The sequence below is a fragment of the Meles meles genome, chromosome 4 (assembly GCF_922984935.1).
Source record: "Meles meles chromosome 4, mMelMel3.1 paternal haplotype, whole genome shotgun sequence".
In the NCBI taxonomy this organism is placed as follows: Eukaryota; Metazoa; Chordata; class Mammalia; order Carnivora; family Mustelidae; genus Meles; species Meles meles.
The window spans coordinates 39,866,974-39,885,680 of NC_060069.1; the positions used below are offsets into that span (position 1 = coordinate 39,866,974).

Sequence of the window (18,707 nt, forward strand, 5' to 3'; positions counted from 1 at the left end):
GGATTTCCAGTCCTATGTTAAATAACAGTGATGTCAAAGGACATTGCAGGTCTCATTCCTAACCACAGAGTAAAAGCTCTGTTTTTTCCCATTATTACCCACTATCCCAATATTAGCCACGGGTCTTCTGTATATGACCTTCTGTGTATGATGCTGAGGTATATTCCTTCTACCCCTACTTTGTTAAGGGTTATCATTTTACTTTGTCAAATGCTTTTTCTGAATCAATTCTGAGAGAATCATATAGCTCTTATCCTTCCTTTTGTTAATATTGTGTACTGCATTGACTGATTTGTGAATACTGAACCACCCTTGCAGCCCAGGAACAAATCCCACTTGATTGTGGTGAATGATTCTTTTAATGTTTGTTGGATTTGATTTGCTGGTATTTTGTTGAGAATATCTGCATCCATGTTCACCGTGATATTGACCTGTAATTGTCTTTTATAGTGGGGTCTTAACTGGTTTTGAAGTTAAGGTAATGCTGGCCTCGAAGGAGGAGTCTGGAAGTTTTCCTTTCATTTCTATTTTTTGAAACAGTTTGAGAAGAATAGGTACTAACTCTTCTTTAAATGTTTGGTAAAATTCCCCTGGGAAGCCATCTGGCCCTGGACTTGTGTTTGTTAGGAGATTTTTAATAACTGATTCAATTTTTCTTTGCTGGCTATCTGTCAAATTTTCTATTTCCTCCTATTTCAGTTTTGGTACTTTATATGTTTCTAGGAATTTATCCATTTCTTCCAGATTGCCTAATCTGCTGGCATATAATTTTTCATTACATTCTCTTGTAAGTACTTGTATTTCTGTGGTGTTACTTCTGATCTCCTCTCTTACTCATGATTTTATTTGGATCCTTTCTCTTCTGGATAAATCTGGCTAGGGGTCTATAAATTTTATTAATTTTTTCAAAGAACCAGCTCCTGGTTTCATTGATCTGTTCTACTATTTTATTTCTACATCATTTATTTCTGCTCTAGTCTTTATTATTTCCCTTCTTCTGCTGGCTTTAGGCTTCACCTGTTGCTCTTTTCCTAGCTGAAAAAAGCAGGGAGAGGTTAGATTGTGTATTTGAAATTTTTCTGCTTCTTGAGGTAGGCCTGTATTGCTAATACGTCCCTCTTCTGACCCCTTTTACTGCATCCCATAGGTTTTGGACTGTCACGTTTTCATTTTAATTTGTTTCCACATAGTTTTAATTCTTAAGTTTCTGGTTGACCCACTCATTCTTGAGTAAGATGTTCTTTAGCCTCCCATGTATTTGGGGTCTTTCCAAATTTTTTTCTTGTAGATGACTTCAAGTTTCAGAACACTGCAGTCAGAAAATATGCATGGCATGATCTCAATCGTTTTGTACTTGTTGACGCCTGATTTGTGACCTAGTATGTGATCTCTTCTGGATAATGTCCCATGTGCACTAGAAAAGAATGTGTACTATGCCACTTTAGGATGAAATGTTCTGAATATATCTGTTAAGTCTATCTGGTCTAGTGTGTCATTCAAAGTCATTCTTCGTTTCCTTGTTCATTTTCTGCTTAGAGGATTTGTCCTTTGATGTAAGTGGGGTGTTAAAGTCCCCTACTATTCCCGTGTAATTATCAATGAGTTCTTTTATGTTTGTTACTGTTTTATATGTTTGGGTGCTCTGAAGTTGGGGGCATAAATATTTACAATTGTTAGACCTTCTTGTTGGATAGACCCCTTTATTATGATATAGTGCTCCTCTTCATTTCTGGTTACAGTCTTCATTTTAAAATCCAGTTTGTCTGATGTTAAGTACTGGTACTCCAGCTTTGACACTCCTTTGCATGATAAATGGTTCTCCATCCCCTCACTGTCAATCTGCAGGTGTCTTTAGATCTAAAATGAGTCTCTTACAAGCAACATGTAGATGGGTCTTGTTTTATTAATCCATTCTGACACTCTATGTTTTTTGATTGGAGCATTTAGTCCATTTGCATTCAGAGTAATTATTGATAGATAAGAATTTAGTGCCATTTTATTACTTGTTTTGTCATTGTTCTAGGAGATTTTCTCTGTTCCTTTCTAATCTTCGTTGACTTTGATCTTTCTTCCCCAAAGAGTCCCCTTTAAAATTTCTTGCAAAGCTGATTTAGTCGTCACGAACGGCTTTAGTTTTTGTCTGTCTGGGAAACTATCTCTTCTTCTACTCTGAATGATACAACCTTGCTGGATAAAGTATTGCTGGCTGCAGATTTTTCTCATTCAGCGTGTTGAATATATCATACCACTTGCTTCTGGCCTGCCAAGTTTCTGAGGAGAGATCTGCTGCTAACCTTATTTGTCTTCCCTTGTAAGTTAGGGACTTCTTCTGTCTTAGAGCTTTTAGGACTTTTTTCCTTACCTCTGTGTTTTGCAAATTTAACTACGATATGTCTTGGTATTGGCCTCTTTTGTTGATTTTGATGGGAGTTGCCTGTGCCTCCTGGATTCAAATGTCTATTTCCACATTAGGAAAGTTTTTAACTATAATTTCCTCAAATAAACCTTCTGCTCCCCACCTTTTCCCTCTCTACTTCTGGGACTCCTATGATACAAACATTATTACACTTTACGGAATCACTGAGTTCCCTAAGTCTACATTTGTAATCTAATATTTTTCTTTCCCTCTTCCTTTTAACTTCAGTAATTTCTATAATCTCTCTACCACTTATTCATAGCCCTGCTTCTTCCATCCTTGTGGTCATTACATCCAGTTGGTTTCAAATCTCTGTTACTAATTCTTCATTTCAGCCTAATTTTGGGGGGCTTCTATCTCTATAGTAAGGGACTTCCTAGAGTCTTCTATGCTTTTCTCAAGCCCAGCTAACATCCTTATGATTCTTCCTTCCAATTCTGAATCAGACATATTATTTCTATCTGTATTGATTAGATCCCTGGCCATGACCTTTTCTTGTTCTTTTTTTTGGGATGAATTCCTCTGCCTTGGCATTTTGAGTAGGTCTTTGTTTTCTTCTGTGTGTTAGGAAAGCCTGTCATGTTTCCTGCTCCTATAAGTAATGACTTTATGTAGAAGAGGTCATATACTCTCCAGAGCCTGGCACTTAGAAGTGTCTCCAGTATATGCTGTGTACACTCTGCTGCTGTGTTTTGGCTGCTCTTTTCCTCAGGTCAGTCCTCTGCAGTTTCTCCTTGCCTGCAGTGGGGAGAATTTGGACCTTTGCCAGAGTGTGGTGAGTTTTAACTAGATGCGCTCTGGTCTGCTTGTTAAAGATACTTAATGCTATTTCCACTAGAGCCGGAGCTTTGCAGAACTCTATGGTCAGCAGACATGTTGTGTGCAGGGGTGTGTGCTGGTCTTCCGGAGGAGGGGCCTGCTACTCTAGGGCTTGGTGTAAGCAGTTTAGGCCACTATTGTTGGCCTGTGCTGCTTACTGAAGTGAGTTTATGCTAAGTGAAGAGGGAGGAAAATGGCGTCACCCAGCTCCCTAGTCCCCAGAGAGGGGAGTCTGCATATACCACTATCCAGGAAGCCATCCCAGAAGAGCAAACAATCTCCCCTCATATGTCCCAGGCATCCCTCAGCTTGCTGCTTTCACCCTGTGTGTGTTCCAGCCATCTGTCTGTCTGGAGGGCAGTGCACCTTGTAGTCTATCCCAAGAAGGCAGTACTGAGTTTTGAAACTCTGAACTTTAGGGACCTGGCATGGCATGGGCCTGTGTTGGTCTTCAAGGGGAGGGTCTCACTGCACCCGGACTGATGCGGGTTTGTCCCAGAGGGGCAGTATGTACCAAAGTACAGGTGCATGGAGTTTGAAATAAAGCACAGTAAAGAGCCAGTGTCCAAGTTAGTCACAGTCAGCAGGTGTCTCTGCACTATGATGAGGGGTAAGGGAAGGCAATGGAGCCCACTGACTCTTTTGTCCCTGTCACCTCTCCCAGAAGAGCTCCAAGATTGGGGAACCATCTCTCCCGGTGAATCCCAGGGGATTCTAAATATTAACAATGAACAATCAAAAACTGAAATTCAAAAGATACCATTTGCAATAGCATCAAAACTACACAATACTTAGGAAGAAAATCTCACAAGAAAAACTGCAAATCAGGGCACCAAGAGTAGCCCAGTCAGTTAAGTGTCCGCCTCTGGGTTTTGGCTCAGGTCCTGATCTCAGAGTCATGAGACTGAACACCATGTCAGGCTCCACACTCAGCAAAGAATCTGCTTGAGATTCACTCTCTCCCTCTGCGCCTCCTTTCTCTCTCTCTCTCTCTAATAAATCAATCTTTTTAAAAAAGCAAACCTACAAATCCCTAAAAGATATTATAGGTCTAAATAAATGGAGATGTGATGCTTATGTATGTATGTGCTCACAAGAGAAGCAAATGAAAGTCTCATACACTGCTGATGCGAAGATAAAGTAGTATAACCCATTTTAGCAAACAGCTGAATAGTGTATACACCTACTATACAACCCAGCCATTCTCCTCCTAGATATCCATCCTGGAGAAATGGAAATATACGTCCATACAAAGAGCTGTCCATGAATGTGCAGAGCAGCTTTACTGATAATCACCCAAAACTGAAAACAATCCGAACTGCCATCAACAGGTGAATGAATAAACCAATTGTGGTTTTATCTTTACAAGATAGCTACTCAACAAGAACACTAATGAACTACTGATACACACAACATAAATGAAACTCAAAATGATTAAGCTGACTGAAAGAAGCCAGATAAAATAGAATATATGTCATAACAGTCATTTATGCAAAGTAATCAGTGGTGACTGAAAACAGAATAGAAATTGTTTGGAGATAGGTGAGGGGTAGGGAAAAGGTACTACAAAGGTATACCAGAAAAACTTTGAGAGCAATAAATATGTTCACATCTTACTTATGGTGATGGTCCATACATCAAAATTTAACAAACTGTACACTCTATTGTATGTCAACTATACAGCCATAATGTTTAAAAACATACAAAAAAACCCAGCTGAAATAAACTGCAATACATCTATTTTAACACTATGAATTCCTAATAACATTAAAATACACACATTCCTGTTCCCTCTGGAGGATGCTAAGGAACCAACTCATTATTTTGAAAATGAGGAAATGAAGAAATTCAAGTACTTCTTTTTCCTCATATGATTACTAATTAAGAAAAACTAAAAACTGCAGTTTGATCAACCTCTTGGATCTTGCTTTTATGCTCTGTTAGGGAGGTCTGGAGCAGTAGTTTGTCTATGGCTAATTAATCTCCACTACTAAGGCAAGAGTCTCCTGAATATACTACCAAATGTCCTGTGGAAGATGAGTCTTTCCAGTCTGGATAGAAGAACAGGCACTATTCTCAACACTGTGCAAGGGCCAGGCAGTGTTCCCTCTAATCTATCATCTATGGAAGACAGTTTCTCTAGCCTTGTGCAGTCTCAAGCACATCTGCTGGTCAGTGCTCTGCTGAATATTCAAAGAAAAACTCTGAAGATCTCCGGGCTTCTTTCTCTATATACAGTTCTCTCCCTTTTGGTATTCCCTGCTGTGAATGGATGATTTGATCTCGTCTGACTCTCAGCTCTGTCTCTTCCACTCAGGAAGGCTGTGTTCTTTAGTTCCCTTTCCTTGTGTTGCGACTTGGAAACTCTCTTGGGCAGTAAGGGGTTAACAATCATAGGGTTCTTCTCATTGGTTTCCTATCTCTAGAGATCACTGTCCTTCACTGGTTAATGTCCTGTGTCTTGAACTGCTGTTTCATGCATTTTGTCTGATTATTTCTAGTTTGTTTCAGGTAGCACGGTAAACCTGGGCCCTGCTATTCCACTTTGGCTGGAAGCAGAAGTCCCCCAAGTGCCCTTTCTAATACTCAATATATCCCACTTATGGCTAATGGGAGCCTGTTCAAACTATCTCCTGAGTTTATTCAACATAAGCTTTGATAATCTTAAACCTACTTGCTCTGTGTTATGAAAAAATACTACACATTCACCTTGAATATTCCCTATCTCTTAATCGAGAATCTGGTGTTTTTTCCAAGAAGCCTTGATCCCTTGAGAGAAAAATTCTCTAACGGCCAGTATCTCAGGATGCTCAAAGTGCTCAGTGATATAAGGTATTTTGCTATTTCTAAGCCTTTCTAGGACAGAACTGGGTTTTGTGTGTGTATGTGTATTTCAAGAAAATACCTCATGAATCCCTACTAATATTACCTTACTCAAATTTATCTAACTTCTTTGATTTTATACTTTTTTCTTAACCTAAAACATCTAGGTTCCTAATATTAACATAGTTATTTGCTATATCCATACAAATATACGTGGTTTCTGGGACGCCTGGGTGGCTCAGTGGGTAAAAGCCTTCTGCCTTCGGCTCAGGTCATGATACCAAGGTCCTGGGATCCAGCCCTGCATCGGGCTCTCTGCTCAGCAAGGAGCCTGCTACCTCCTCTCTCTCTGCCTGCTTCTCTGCCTACTTGTGATCTCTGTCAAATTAAAAAAAAAAAAAAAAAAAAATCTTAAAAAAAAAATACATGGTTTCAGAATCAATCTTATATGATTACTAAAGCAGTTGAAGATTTGTTTATACTTCCTTTTGTCCTTAAAATACGCCCAGCAGAGAAAATTAATCTTTGCCATATTTTAAAGTGTATTAAAGTATTGCCTCTCTGTGTGGTTTAGCTACAAGCATGACACACAGTTAGGGCCATTTAATTCCTCATTTATTTTTACGGATTTCTTCCTTCATTATTACTTCTTTTTGTTTCACAATTACCTAAAAGCATTTGCATGACTCCCAAATCACACCTAGTAACTAAAATTACATCCCCTGTATTGCAAAATTTACATCCGTAAGTAGTGGTCTTAAATACGGCAGGACAGAATTATGATCTGTAATACAACTGCTGATCAACAACTAGAATTTGAAATTGAAAACACCATACCATGTCCATTATAGGGATGATGACAAGATAAGACCTGAGAAATACTCAGCAGAGGGAAGTCCTAAGACTACAGCTATCCAGCCAGAACAGAGGATTAACAATTCTGACTGGTGCAAGAGGACAAAAAATGTAGGGTGTAGGTCTCCAGCAGAAAAAAACATAGAACTGAGAAATTACCTGATAACTTTAACCACACTGAAAATTAGATAAAAATTACTTGAAAGAGCTGTAGAAGAGAATTGAAAAAAACAAACAAAAAAGACAGCTAGGAATATGAAACCAAGCAGGTAAAAAAAATCAGACAATTAACTCCAGGAAAAACAAAGTATAAAGAAAGGAAATGTAACCACAGTATACTACTCAGTTCAGCAATAAATAATACTTATGTACTGTAGTATAACTATACTGAGAATACAAGCAAGGAAAAAGTAATATAAGAGCTTAAATCTTCACCTACCATAACAGAATATCAATAGGTAATATTTTAAATTGATAAATAAATAGTCAGGAGGATTGAAAGTGGTTTACCTTGGGAATGAGACCAGGAACACTGGTGGTTTGGTTCCAAGTACTATAGTACTATTTAACTTTTTCAACTGTGCATGTCTTACTCAGAGAAAAATAGGTTTTAAAAAAGAAAAACCTGGGGCACTTGGGTGGCTCAGTCGGTTAAGCATCTGCCTTCAGCTTGGGTCATGATCCCAGAGTCCTGGGATCGAGTCTTGCATCGGGCTCCCTCCTCAGCGGAGAGTCTGCTTCTCCCTTTCCCTCTGCTTGTGCTCTAATAAATAAAATCTTTAAAAATAATAATAAAAAAGAAAAATCTGCCAAAACAATCATGATCTATACACCTTAACTACAGACTACATGTTAACTGAACTTGTCAACCAAGTTAATCAATGTGGAAAGTTGCCTGTCTACAAGTTTATCAACTTGCTCACTTAACAAAGTATTTCTTTTAACTGAAAACATCAAGCAAACCTCCACTCATCATCATAATGGGTTTTATGAACTTTTCAGCAGCACTAGGTTACCTATTCACTCTGAATTAACAAGAGTCTGCTTAATTCAAATTTAAAAGTACTGGCTTAATCAGAATGACACCAACTAGTATAATTTTTGCCAAGAATAAATTTTAGATTGGTCTGTAAGGGCCAAATGGATAGAGGTCATTTATCCTCTGTCCATTAAGTGCTCTATCCTGTAAGTGTTGCCTAGATATAACAAAAATTAAATGTTAGTCTGATAAAAGGACAGCCCTCAAAGATGCAGTTAAGTTATCTTTTGAGCACTTGGCAACATCAACTCCTGAGCTACCCTCACATCTAGCCTGTCAGCTAGCTTAAGCCTGTGACTTTTCCCGATAAATGACAAAGCAACTGTGGAAAGATAAACAGTACCTAAGTGAATCTATATTTTACTAATATTTACTATTTTACAAATGAGGCATCAAATAAGTACTGTTACGATATTAAGAAGCCTGATTGGTTTTACCAGTTCTCTCTATATAATAAAGGATGAAATAAAAAAATTAAGATTTTAAATAGAGCAATATTTCAAAAACTTATCACAGAAACTTACTAAAGCCATAGTACAATTTCAGATCTCATACAATGAACATGATAGAATTTCAACTACAAATATTTTCAGTTCAATATATGGGGCCATACTTGCCAGTTGATATATTAAGGATACAGAGCATTTGTCTTCAGGCAAGTAAGTGAATATGAAAAATTTATTTTATTCATATAACATGACATTGCCTATCACCAAGAAGACAATAAAATGAACACTGTTAATAGCAGAGGATCATTATTACATTTTCAAATGGCTTTATGCCAAATATGATGCATAAGCTGGTGGTTATATTCAGACCTACACTTGGGCTCATGTGTATATATTCATGTATTCACATTCACATATGGGAATATAAATATGTAACAATGTTATTATGATTTCTGAAGTTTACCTCCACAATAGAAGCTACTACAAAAGTTCAATGAAAGGTTCCACTTCAAATAAGACACAGAGATGAAAAAAGAGATAGTAAGAAACCCAGAGAAACTCATCCTTTTATGAATAAGTGATAACACTTAATTTACTCCACTTACTATAAACTCCATTATAATATTATAAATTCTTTGCCCCCAAAATAATAGTATAACGACAGTGTTTGAGTCAAACATCTACAGCCCTAACAAACACTGGGGTTGTAATGTACTCTTGGACTTTAACTAAATGGATTCTGCAGTGCAGTGTTACCCAAAAGAACAGTGTATTTTGAGACCAGCTCACTATAAATGCAAAATATTTATGACAGATTACCTTCTCATGTATGAAAAATTCTGAATCATTCATTTGTCTTATATGGAGCTTTTGTAGCATGGGGATCAAATGGTCCTTCCAAGCTCAAAAGTCTCTCCTTAGCAAAAAAAAAAAAAGGAAAAAAGTCACCTAAGTGTCTTTAAATTTCTGTGCCAAAAGGGATATACCATTCATTCTAGGCATTTTAGGAGGAAGGTAAAGTGAGAATGACTCCCAAATCCTCCTGTAGATGTTCAGACGTTGTCAGTTAAAAATGACCAAAAATTTTTTAAAAATACAAAAATCAATGTCCTAATGAATCATACAAAATTAATTTAGGGGTAAAAAGATATATTCCTTGAGATTTTTGTTTTAAAATACTACATAATAAATGTAAAGACAGACACGAAGCAAGTACAACAAAATACTGACAATTACTGATTGCAAAGGAGAGTTTATGAAGTTCACTATTAATTTTGTATGTTTACAAATTTTCATATTAAAGATAATAATAAAAAATAGCATTTTACTGATCACTTGAGAATTCATTAACAAACATGCACACAAAATCTTAAGCAAGTTGCAACTTAGAAAAATACACTAAAAACAAACAGACTGAAATATTAAACAGTGGTTGTATTGGAAATATGAGAACATGAGAGATTTCTTTATTCTTGTATTCCACTTTTCATCACTTCCTCTTCCCCATTCCCAAAACACGTTGATTTTTTGACAGGGACATATATCTACACACATACACATATCTAACAAAGTCAAAATTAAAGTGGTTTCAGGCTTAAAATGGAAAATTTAGTTCTTTAAAATAAATTAATAAGGATAAAGGATTTACCTGCTCTTCTCTTTTCTGCTTGCGTAACTGCAATCCCTCTTCCTCCCTCCTTCTGCGCATCTCATCAGGATTCAGGGACTTATTTTTGTAACTTTTCAGGCGAAAGTTCTCTTTTCCTGGGGTAGTCATGATTTCTACAAAAATGAGAAAAAGGAAGAGAACAAATGAGCTTGGCTTATGGTAAAGAGTTCTGTTATTCTAAACGCACAGCCGAAATCGTTACTTTTTTTAGGAGATTAAAGTGTACATGTCAATAGCTTTCGTATTTTTACATCTATGTGCAAACCATTACCACAGTCAATTTTTTAACGTTTCATCACCTCAAAAAGAAACTGTACCACTTGGTTATCACTCCTATCCAGGACATTTCATACAAACAGAATCATACACGTGATCTTTTGTGCCTCGCTTCTTTCACTTAGCATAATTTTAAAGTTCATCTATGTTGCAACATATATCAGTAGTTTATTCCTTTTTATGACTGAATACTACCCCATCATAAGGATATACTCCATTATATTTTATATCTACTCATCAACTGATGGACATTTGGGTTCTTTCCACTTTTTGGCTATTATGAATAATGCTTCCATAAACATCTCTGGACAGGTTTTTATGTAGATATATGCTTTTATTTTTCTTGGGCATATACCTAGGAATCAAACTGTTAGGTCACATGATAACTGTTTAATCATTTGAGGAACTGTCAAACTATTTTTCCAAAGTGCTGCGCTACTTTACATTCCTACCAGCAGTGTAAGGGGGCTGACAATTTCTTTATTATCACAATTTTTGATGTCTGCTGTCCTTTCAAATATGTTCTAATTGTATGTCCTCCATAAAAAGTCTATTCAGATTCTTTGCCCATTTTTAAATTGTCTTTTTTTTAATCATTAAGGTTATAAAAATTCTTTATATATTCTAGACTGAAGTCCTTTATCAGAGTGGTTCCTGAGTGGCTCAGTTGGTTGAGCATCTAACTCCTGGTTTCAGCTCCTATCATGATTTCAGGGTGATGGAATCAAGCCCTGCATCGGGTTCCCTGCTCAGTGTGGAGTCTGCTTCACCTTTCCCTCTCGAGTGCTCTCTCTAAAAATAATGGACTGCTTTAAAAAAAAAAAAAAAAAAAAAAAGTCCCTTATCAGATATATAGTCTTTAAATATTTTCTTCCTAGAACTCTACAAGTTTTCTTTTCACTTTCTTAATAGTGTCCTTTGAAGCACAGAAGTTTTTCCTTTTTTTTTTTTTTAAAGATTTTATTTATTTATTTGACAGACAGAGATTTCAAGTAGGCAGAGAGGCAGGCAGAGAGAGAGAGAGGAGGAAGCAGGCTCCCTGCTGAGCAGAGAACCCGATGCGGGGCTCGATCCCAGGACCCTGGGATCATGACCTGAGCCGAAGGCAGAGGCTTTAACCCACTGAGCCACCCAGGCACCCCAGAAGTTTTTCCTTTTGATGATGTACAAATTAATCTATTTTTGCTGTTGCTCATGCTTTTAGTGTCATACTTTGGGATTCTTAACCCTAAGTTTCCTTCTAAGAGTTTTAAAGTTTTAGCTCTTACATTTAGGTCTGTCATCTACTTTAAGTTAATTATCATTTATGGTATGAGGTAAGGGTCCGACTACATTATTTCACATATGGCTACCCATTTGTTCCAGGCACCATTTGTTGAAAAGACTACTCTTTCTCCATTGAATGGTCTTGATACACTCGTTGAAAAACAAATTAACCATATCTATATGGTTTTATTTCTCAACTCAATTATATTCCATTGAACTGATCTGTATGTATATCTTTGTGATTCCACACAATCTTGACTACCATTTTTGTAGTAAGTTTTGAAATCAGGAAGTATAAGTCCTCCTATTTAGTCAAGATTATTTTGGCTCTTCTAGACACCCTGCAATTCCATTTGATTTTTAGGATCAGTTTGTCAGTTTCTACAAAGAAGTAAGCTGGGATTCTGATAAGGACTACACTGAATTTGTAGGGTCAATGTGAGGAGTATTGCCATCTTAATGTTAAATCTTCCAATCTACAGACAGGATATTCTTCTCTTAGATCTTCTCTAGTTTCTTTCAACAATATTTTATAGTTTCAGTGTTTTATAATTTTGTTAAATTTATTTCTATTTTAATTTTTTTGATGCTATTGTAAATGAAATTTTTTTTCTTGATTTCACTTTTGGATTGTTCATGACAAGTCTATAGAAATACAATAAATTTTTGTATACCAATTTTGTATTCTGCAACTCTGCTGAACTTGTGTATTAGTATTCTAATATTTTTTTAGTGGATTCCTTAGGATTTTCTAAGTCATTTCATACAAAATCATATCATCTGCCAGAGACAGTTTTCTTTCTTTCCAATCTTGAGGCCTTTGTGTATTTTTTTTCTTTTCCTTATTTTTTTTTTTCAAAATTGCCATAGCTAGAACCTCTAGGTAGAAATGGAGAAAGTAGGCACTCCTGTCTTATTCCTGATTGTAGAGGAAAAGTGTTCAGCTTTCCCCATCAAGTATGATGTTGTCTTTGAGTATTTTCTAGATGTCTTTATTCATGTTGAGGAAGTTCCGTTCTAGTCCTCGTTTTTTGGGTGTTTTTATCATTAAAGGGTGTTAGATTTCATCAAATTTATTTTGTGTCTATTATAAGAACAATGTGACTTTTGTTTATTTCCTGATATGTTATATGTTATATTAATTGGTTTGTGCACTTCACACTAACCTTGCATTTCTGGGATATTATGCCACTTGGTTGTGGTATAAAATTCTTTTTATATGCAGTGAATTAGGCTTGCTAGTATTTTGAGGATTTTTGTGTTCATCTTTATAAGGTGAAGTCTGTAGTATTCTTGTGATGTCTCTGGTATCAGGGTAACACTAATACTAGCTTCATAAAATAAACTGGGAAGTGCTCCCCCTCTCAGTTTTTAAGAAGAGTTAGCATTAATTCTTCTTTAAATGTTTGGTAGAATTTAGCAGTGAAGCCATATGGGTCTGTGCTTTTCTCTGTGGGTAGCTTTATGATTAACCCAATCTCTTCACTTGCTATATAGGTCTATTCGGTCTATATAAGTCAGTTTCAACAGCCATCTTTCTAAAAATTTGTCCATTTTGGGGGCACCTGGGTAACTCAGCCAATTGGGTGTCCAACTGTTGGTTTTGTTTCAGGTCTCATGATCTCAGAGCTGTGAGCTCAAATTCTGTGACAGGCTCCACAGCAGGAAGTCTGCTTGACATTCTCTTTCTCTCCTTCTACCTCTGTCCCTCCCTCCCCCTTGTGCTCGCTCTCTCAAAAATAAACCTTTAAAAAATTGCCCATTTTGGGGCACCTGGGTGGCTCAATGGGTTAAGCCGCTGCCTTCGGCCCAGGTCATGATCTCAGGGTCTTGGGATCGAGTCCCACATCGGGCTCTCTGCTCAGCAGGGAGCCTGCTTCCCCCCCTCTCTCTCTGCCAGCCTCTCTGCCTACTTGTGATCTCTCTCTGTCAAAAAAAAAAAAAAAAAAAAAAAAAATTGCCCATTTTATCTAAGCTATGTAATTTATTGGCATGCAGTTGTGCATAGTATTCCTTTATAACCCTTTCCATTTTTGTAATCCCAGTAGTAATGTTCCATCTGTTATTTGTACTGCAAGTAATTTAAGTCCTCTTTTTTTCTATGTCAGTCTGGCTAAAGGCCTACCAATTCTGCTGATCTTTTCAAAGAACCAGTTTTTGGTTTCCTTAATCTTCTCTATTTTTTCTATTTTCTAGTTCATTAATTTCTACTCTATTATTTCCCTCCTTCTGTTTGTTTTAGGTTTACTTTGCTCTTCTTTTTCCAGTGACTTAAGGTGGACAGTTAGTTATTGAGTTGAGATCTTCTTTCTTTATATAAGCATTTATTACTTGTTATTAACGTTTCCCTATAAGCACTGCTTTAGCTACATTCCATGTTTTCTTAAGTGGTAACTTCATTTTTACTTATCTCAAACTATTTTTTTATTTCTCTTTTCATTTGTTCTTTGACCTACTGGTTATTTGGAAGTATGTTAATTTCCACATATTTGTGAGTTCCTCAAATTCTTGTTAGTGATTTCTAGTTTCTTTGCACTGTAGTGAGAGGACAACTTTTGTATTATTTTAATCCTTTTAAGATGTTTTGTGGCCTAGCATATGGTTTATCCTTGAAAATGTCCCACATTCACTTGAGAAGAATATACATTCTATTGTGGCTGGGTGCTGGTGGTGCTCTACAGATGTCTCCTAGCTCTAGCTGGCTTGTGGTGTGGTTTCTTTGGTGATCTTATGCCTAGTTGTTTTGTCCATTACTAAAAGTGGCATAGTGTAGTCTCCCAACCATTACTGCTAAATTGTCTATTCTTGTCTTCATTTCTGTCAGGCTTTGCTTCTTGTATTTTGGTGCTGTTACTAGATCCATATATATTTAAAACTTTTACCTTTCTAATGGATTGGCTTTCATCCCTTTCTCTCTAGTGACATTTTTTGTTTTAAGATCTACTTTTTCTGATATTAGTATAGCCACTTCAGGTTTCTTGTGGCTACTGTTTGAATAGATATATTTTCATCCTTATATGTTCAATGTATTTGTATCTTTAAACTTAAAGTATATCTCTTGTAGAGAACATATTGTTGGACACTCTGACATCTCTGCCTTTTTTTAATTATATAGTTTAATCAATTCATGTTTAATATTACTTACATAGTTGATTTATGATTATTTTCATTTTCTATGTGTCTCATGTCTTTTTGTCCCTTTACTACTCTTTGACTGTTTTCTTTTGCATTAAGTGACTATTTCCTAATGCAGCACTTAAATTTCTTTAATGACCTTTTCACTGTATTTTTGGGGGTTTTTTTTCCCCCTAGGGGCTACTCAAGGGCTTACCATATACATTTTAACTTCAGAATTACAGCAGCTTCAGACTTATACTAGCTTAATTCCAAAAAGATATAGAAATGTTGCGTTATATAGTTCTATTGCCTTTTCCTCCACTTGACGGCATTGTTGTGATATGTATTACCTTTAATGTTACAAATCCAACAATGCATTATAATTATGACTTTAACACCTATAGTCATTTTCTTAGTTTGACATAGCTTTGCCTCCACTCACCTCCTATGTGCTACTATTGACAGATACATTACAAATATACTACGTTTCTACACCTTACAGGCCCAAGAACCATTATACATATATTATTTTATACAACTTTTTTTTAAAGATTTATTTATTTCAGTGAGCGAGAAAGAGAGTAAAAGCTAGCACAAGCAGGAGTGGCACAGGGAGAGAGAGAATCGGAAGCAGACTCCATGTGAAGCACAAGCCCAACACAAGGCTCCATCTCATGACCCTGTGATTGTGACCTGAGCATAACCAAGAGTCACACACCTAAACAACTGCACCATCTACACACCCCCAAAACTGCTTTTTAAATCAGTTTAAAGTAAAAAGAAGAAAAAAATACTACATTCTTTTATTCTTATATTTGTATTCTTATATTCTTTTAAAATTACCTTTACTGGTACTCTTTCCTCATATGGATTCAAATTACCATCTGGGATCACTTGCTTTCAGCCTAAAGAACTTCCTTTAGCATTCTTACAACGGTCTGCTAGTAATAAACTCTCTCAGTTCCTGTTTATCTGGAAAAATCTTCATTTCATTGTCATTTTAAAAAGAGAGCTTCACTGAATATACAGGATTTTTGGTTGACTGTATTTGTCTTTGAGTACTTGGAATATATTATTACATTGCCTTGGGCCTCCGCTGTTTCTGCTGAGAAGTCAGCTATTACTCTTATCTGGGCTCCCTGGTAAGTCAATTCCTTGAAGAGATTAAGAGCTGTTTTCTGACAGGCTTTTCCCCCTAACTCCCCAACCAAATCTCTGAACCAATACTCCCAAGGTGGGAGTGCAGACAACAGCACACTTCTCTGAGAGCTAACCCCTACAGGAGTGGAGTATTTTGTTTAGGGTAGGCGGCAGCCTGAGGTCTTACCAGCTTGTCTCTTCTGACATGGAATCACCACCTTAGAAAACAGAAAAGATATCTATTCCCCAGTACTCCCACCAGCTGTGCACCCAGGTAGAGCCTCTGTTCCACAGTGGGGACTGGACAGAAGGTAGTCCTCTGCCGCTCCACCACATATACCCAGAACTTAGCCTAAGCACTAGGCAGCTAGGGGTAGGACAAGAAATCCTGATATCCTGCTCCTCCCAAGAAAACCTTCTCTCCAACTGGAAGCTCTTCATTTACTGTATGCCCTAGGATCACTTCCAGAAGCTTTTAATAGTTGTTTTTCAAGTTTCCCCCAATTTTACTAGGGAGTGAGGCTGTAGAGCTCCCTGTACTGTCGGGCTGGAATTCATAAAACAATTATTTTTAAGATGATTTTACTGCAAGCCTGAATTGAGAATCATTTGATTTATAATGTCCTATGTTGCAACATCTATTTTACCTGAATCTATTAACAAACATACAAGGCAAAATTATTCTCATCCTTTACAGTTAAGCATTCAGGATGCTAAAAAAGGTTAAGTGACTCGGCCAGGGTTACACACTTAATACAAGACAGCAAGGATATGAACCTAGGTTCCTGATTATAAACCTGAGGTTCTACTGTTATGGACTGAACTGTGCTTCCTCCTACGAACTATATATTGAAGCTCTAAATTCCATAATGACTACATTTGGATACACGGCCCTTAAGGAGGTAAGTAAGGCTAAATGGGTTTGTAACAGTGGGGTCCTAATCCAGCAGGATTACTGTCTTTACAAGAAGAGAAAAAGACACCAGCGATCTCTTCCCCCATTTCCCCCTGCCATGTACACACAAAAAAAGGGCATGTGAGGAAAAAAGGAGAAGGTAGTCATCCACACGACAGGAAGATAAGCCCCACCAGAAACCCACCCTGTTGGTACCTTGATCTTGGACTTCTAAGTTCCAGAACTGGGATAAAATGAATTCTGTTGTTTAAGCCACCCAATCTGTGGTATTTTTTAATGGCTGCCCAAGCAGACTAATATTTACACTCAGTGGTATTTTGTCAGATTGAGCTTTATCAGACTGAAAGGCCGAGGAAATACAGATGAGAATTTGAAAATAATTATGAAGGAATCATTTAATGGTGCTGAGAAATGATCTAGTGAAAAAAGCTGGATTCCTGAAGCAAGCAGTATTTTGGCTCTGAAGTATCACAATATAGCATTATAATAGCAGTGTTACAATGATGACCCAAGTTCAAGAATCAGAAGTTTTAGGTCAAAGAAAGGAGAAAGACTATGGCAACAGGGCAAGACCTAGATAAAGTTTAACAATCCCAAAAAACAACTGGGCTTTAGTAACTGCAAACCTGTACTCAACATGGAGTGGGAAGGGCACACAATTAAGGGAAGGCAATGTTAGGAATACATATATACAGAGAGAAAGAGTAAGTGATAAAACAGATGGAGTTAACAGTAAAATGAACAACTGAGGAGTGAGGTGAAGGGTAAAAAGAAGACCTCTGTACACTTCTTGAAACTCCTATAAGCTTGAAATTACCACAAAAAATTTTTTTAAATTAAAAAAAATATAAAAGGAAAGAAATGCTCATATAAAACTACTATTTACTTGCTTCCTTTTATTACAGTGACATAAGAAGCTAGCCCAGAGAAGAGGGCTGGCCTTGAAGTCCTGTTTTCAAATTTACTTCTCAGCACAGAGATGTAGAAAAAATACTAAATTCTGTAAGCCCTGGTTTCCTCATTTGCACAATGGGGATATTACCTTCTAAGGTGAAGAGAAGATGAAAGCATACTCCCACTGTCCAGCCCATATATAGCTCACACTTGATATTTGTGTAATGAAGAAATGGCTATAAATAGCTCTAAAGGTTCAAAAAAAATCTCTTCTGACTAAAGTGATGGGGTATAGCTCCATAAAGGAGATGGTGCTTCAGCTAGGTTGTGAAGGATAGATAAAATTTCAGCAGTTCAAGTTAAAAGAGAAAGACCCGCAAAACATAAGAATACGTATCAAAGGACAGACGTTAGAAAATACAACTGATGAAGAATAGCAGTAAGTTGATTAGAAAAACTGCTCTTCAAAAGTACACAGACATGAGAAAAGCAAGCACCTATTTTCTTTTTTTGCTAAACTGCAGTATCCAAGAATTCTAATGCTCAAACTAATAATTTCTATCATCCATATAGTGCATTTGTGCCTTTGAAATATTCTTCCCTTTTAAATTACAGAAAGGCTCACGTTAAAAAAACAAACAATATGGAAGGGTATGAACAGATAAATGAAAATGTACCCCCGCCTAAAGGTAACCACTATCAAGCTCTCTGCATATCCTTTCAAAAACTGGTTATACAACTATAAAACCTTTTGGTTTTTGTTGTACACTGATGGGAAATTATAAACACAATTCTGCACTTTTGGTTTAACTCTGGACAATCTCCCATATAATGCCTACAGAGTTAAATTACTTTTAATATACTAATTTTAATTAGTATTTTTAATATACTAATTTCCCTCCAATATATTCTAATTGGCTACTGTCTATATATGAAAAAATTACTATACATAAAATTTTTTTTTTTTAGAGATGGGTTGACTTATGTTTTTTTTTTTTCAGCATAACAGTATTCATTGTTTTTGCACA

The 18,707-nt window shown here is 36.6% G+C and overlaps 1 protein-coding gene across 1 annotated transcript in view; it reads right to left on the reverse strand.

Moving 5' to 3' along the window:
- Positions 1 to 18,707, reverse strand: part of KPNA1 (karyopherin subunit alpha 1) — an 82,380-nt gene that overhangs the window by 47,654 nt on the left and 16,019 nt on the right. Inside the window, exon 2 of the mRNA XM_046002409.1 lies at positions 10,050 to 10,183. Coding sequence (XP_045858365.1) covers positions 10,050 to 10,178 — 129 coding nt within the window. The 5' untranslated portion in view covers positions 10,179 to 10,183. The remainder of the gene's footprint in view (positions 1 to 10,049; positions 10,184 to 18,707) is intronic.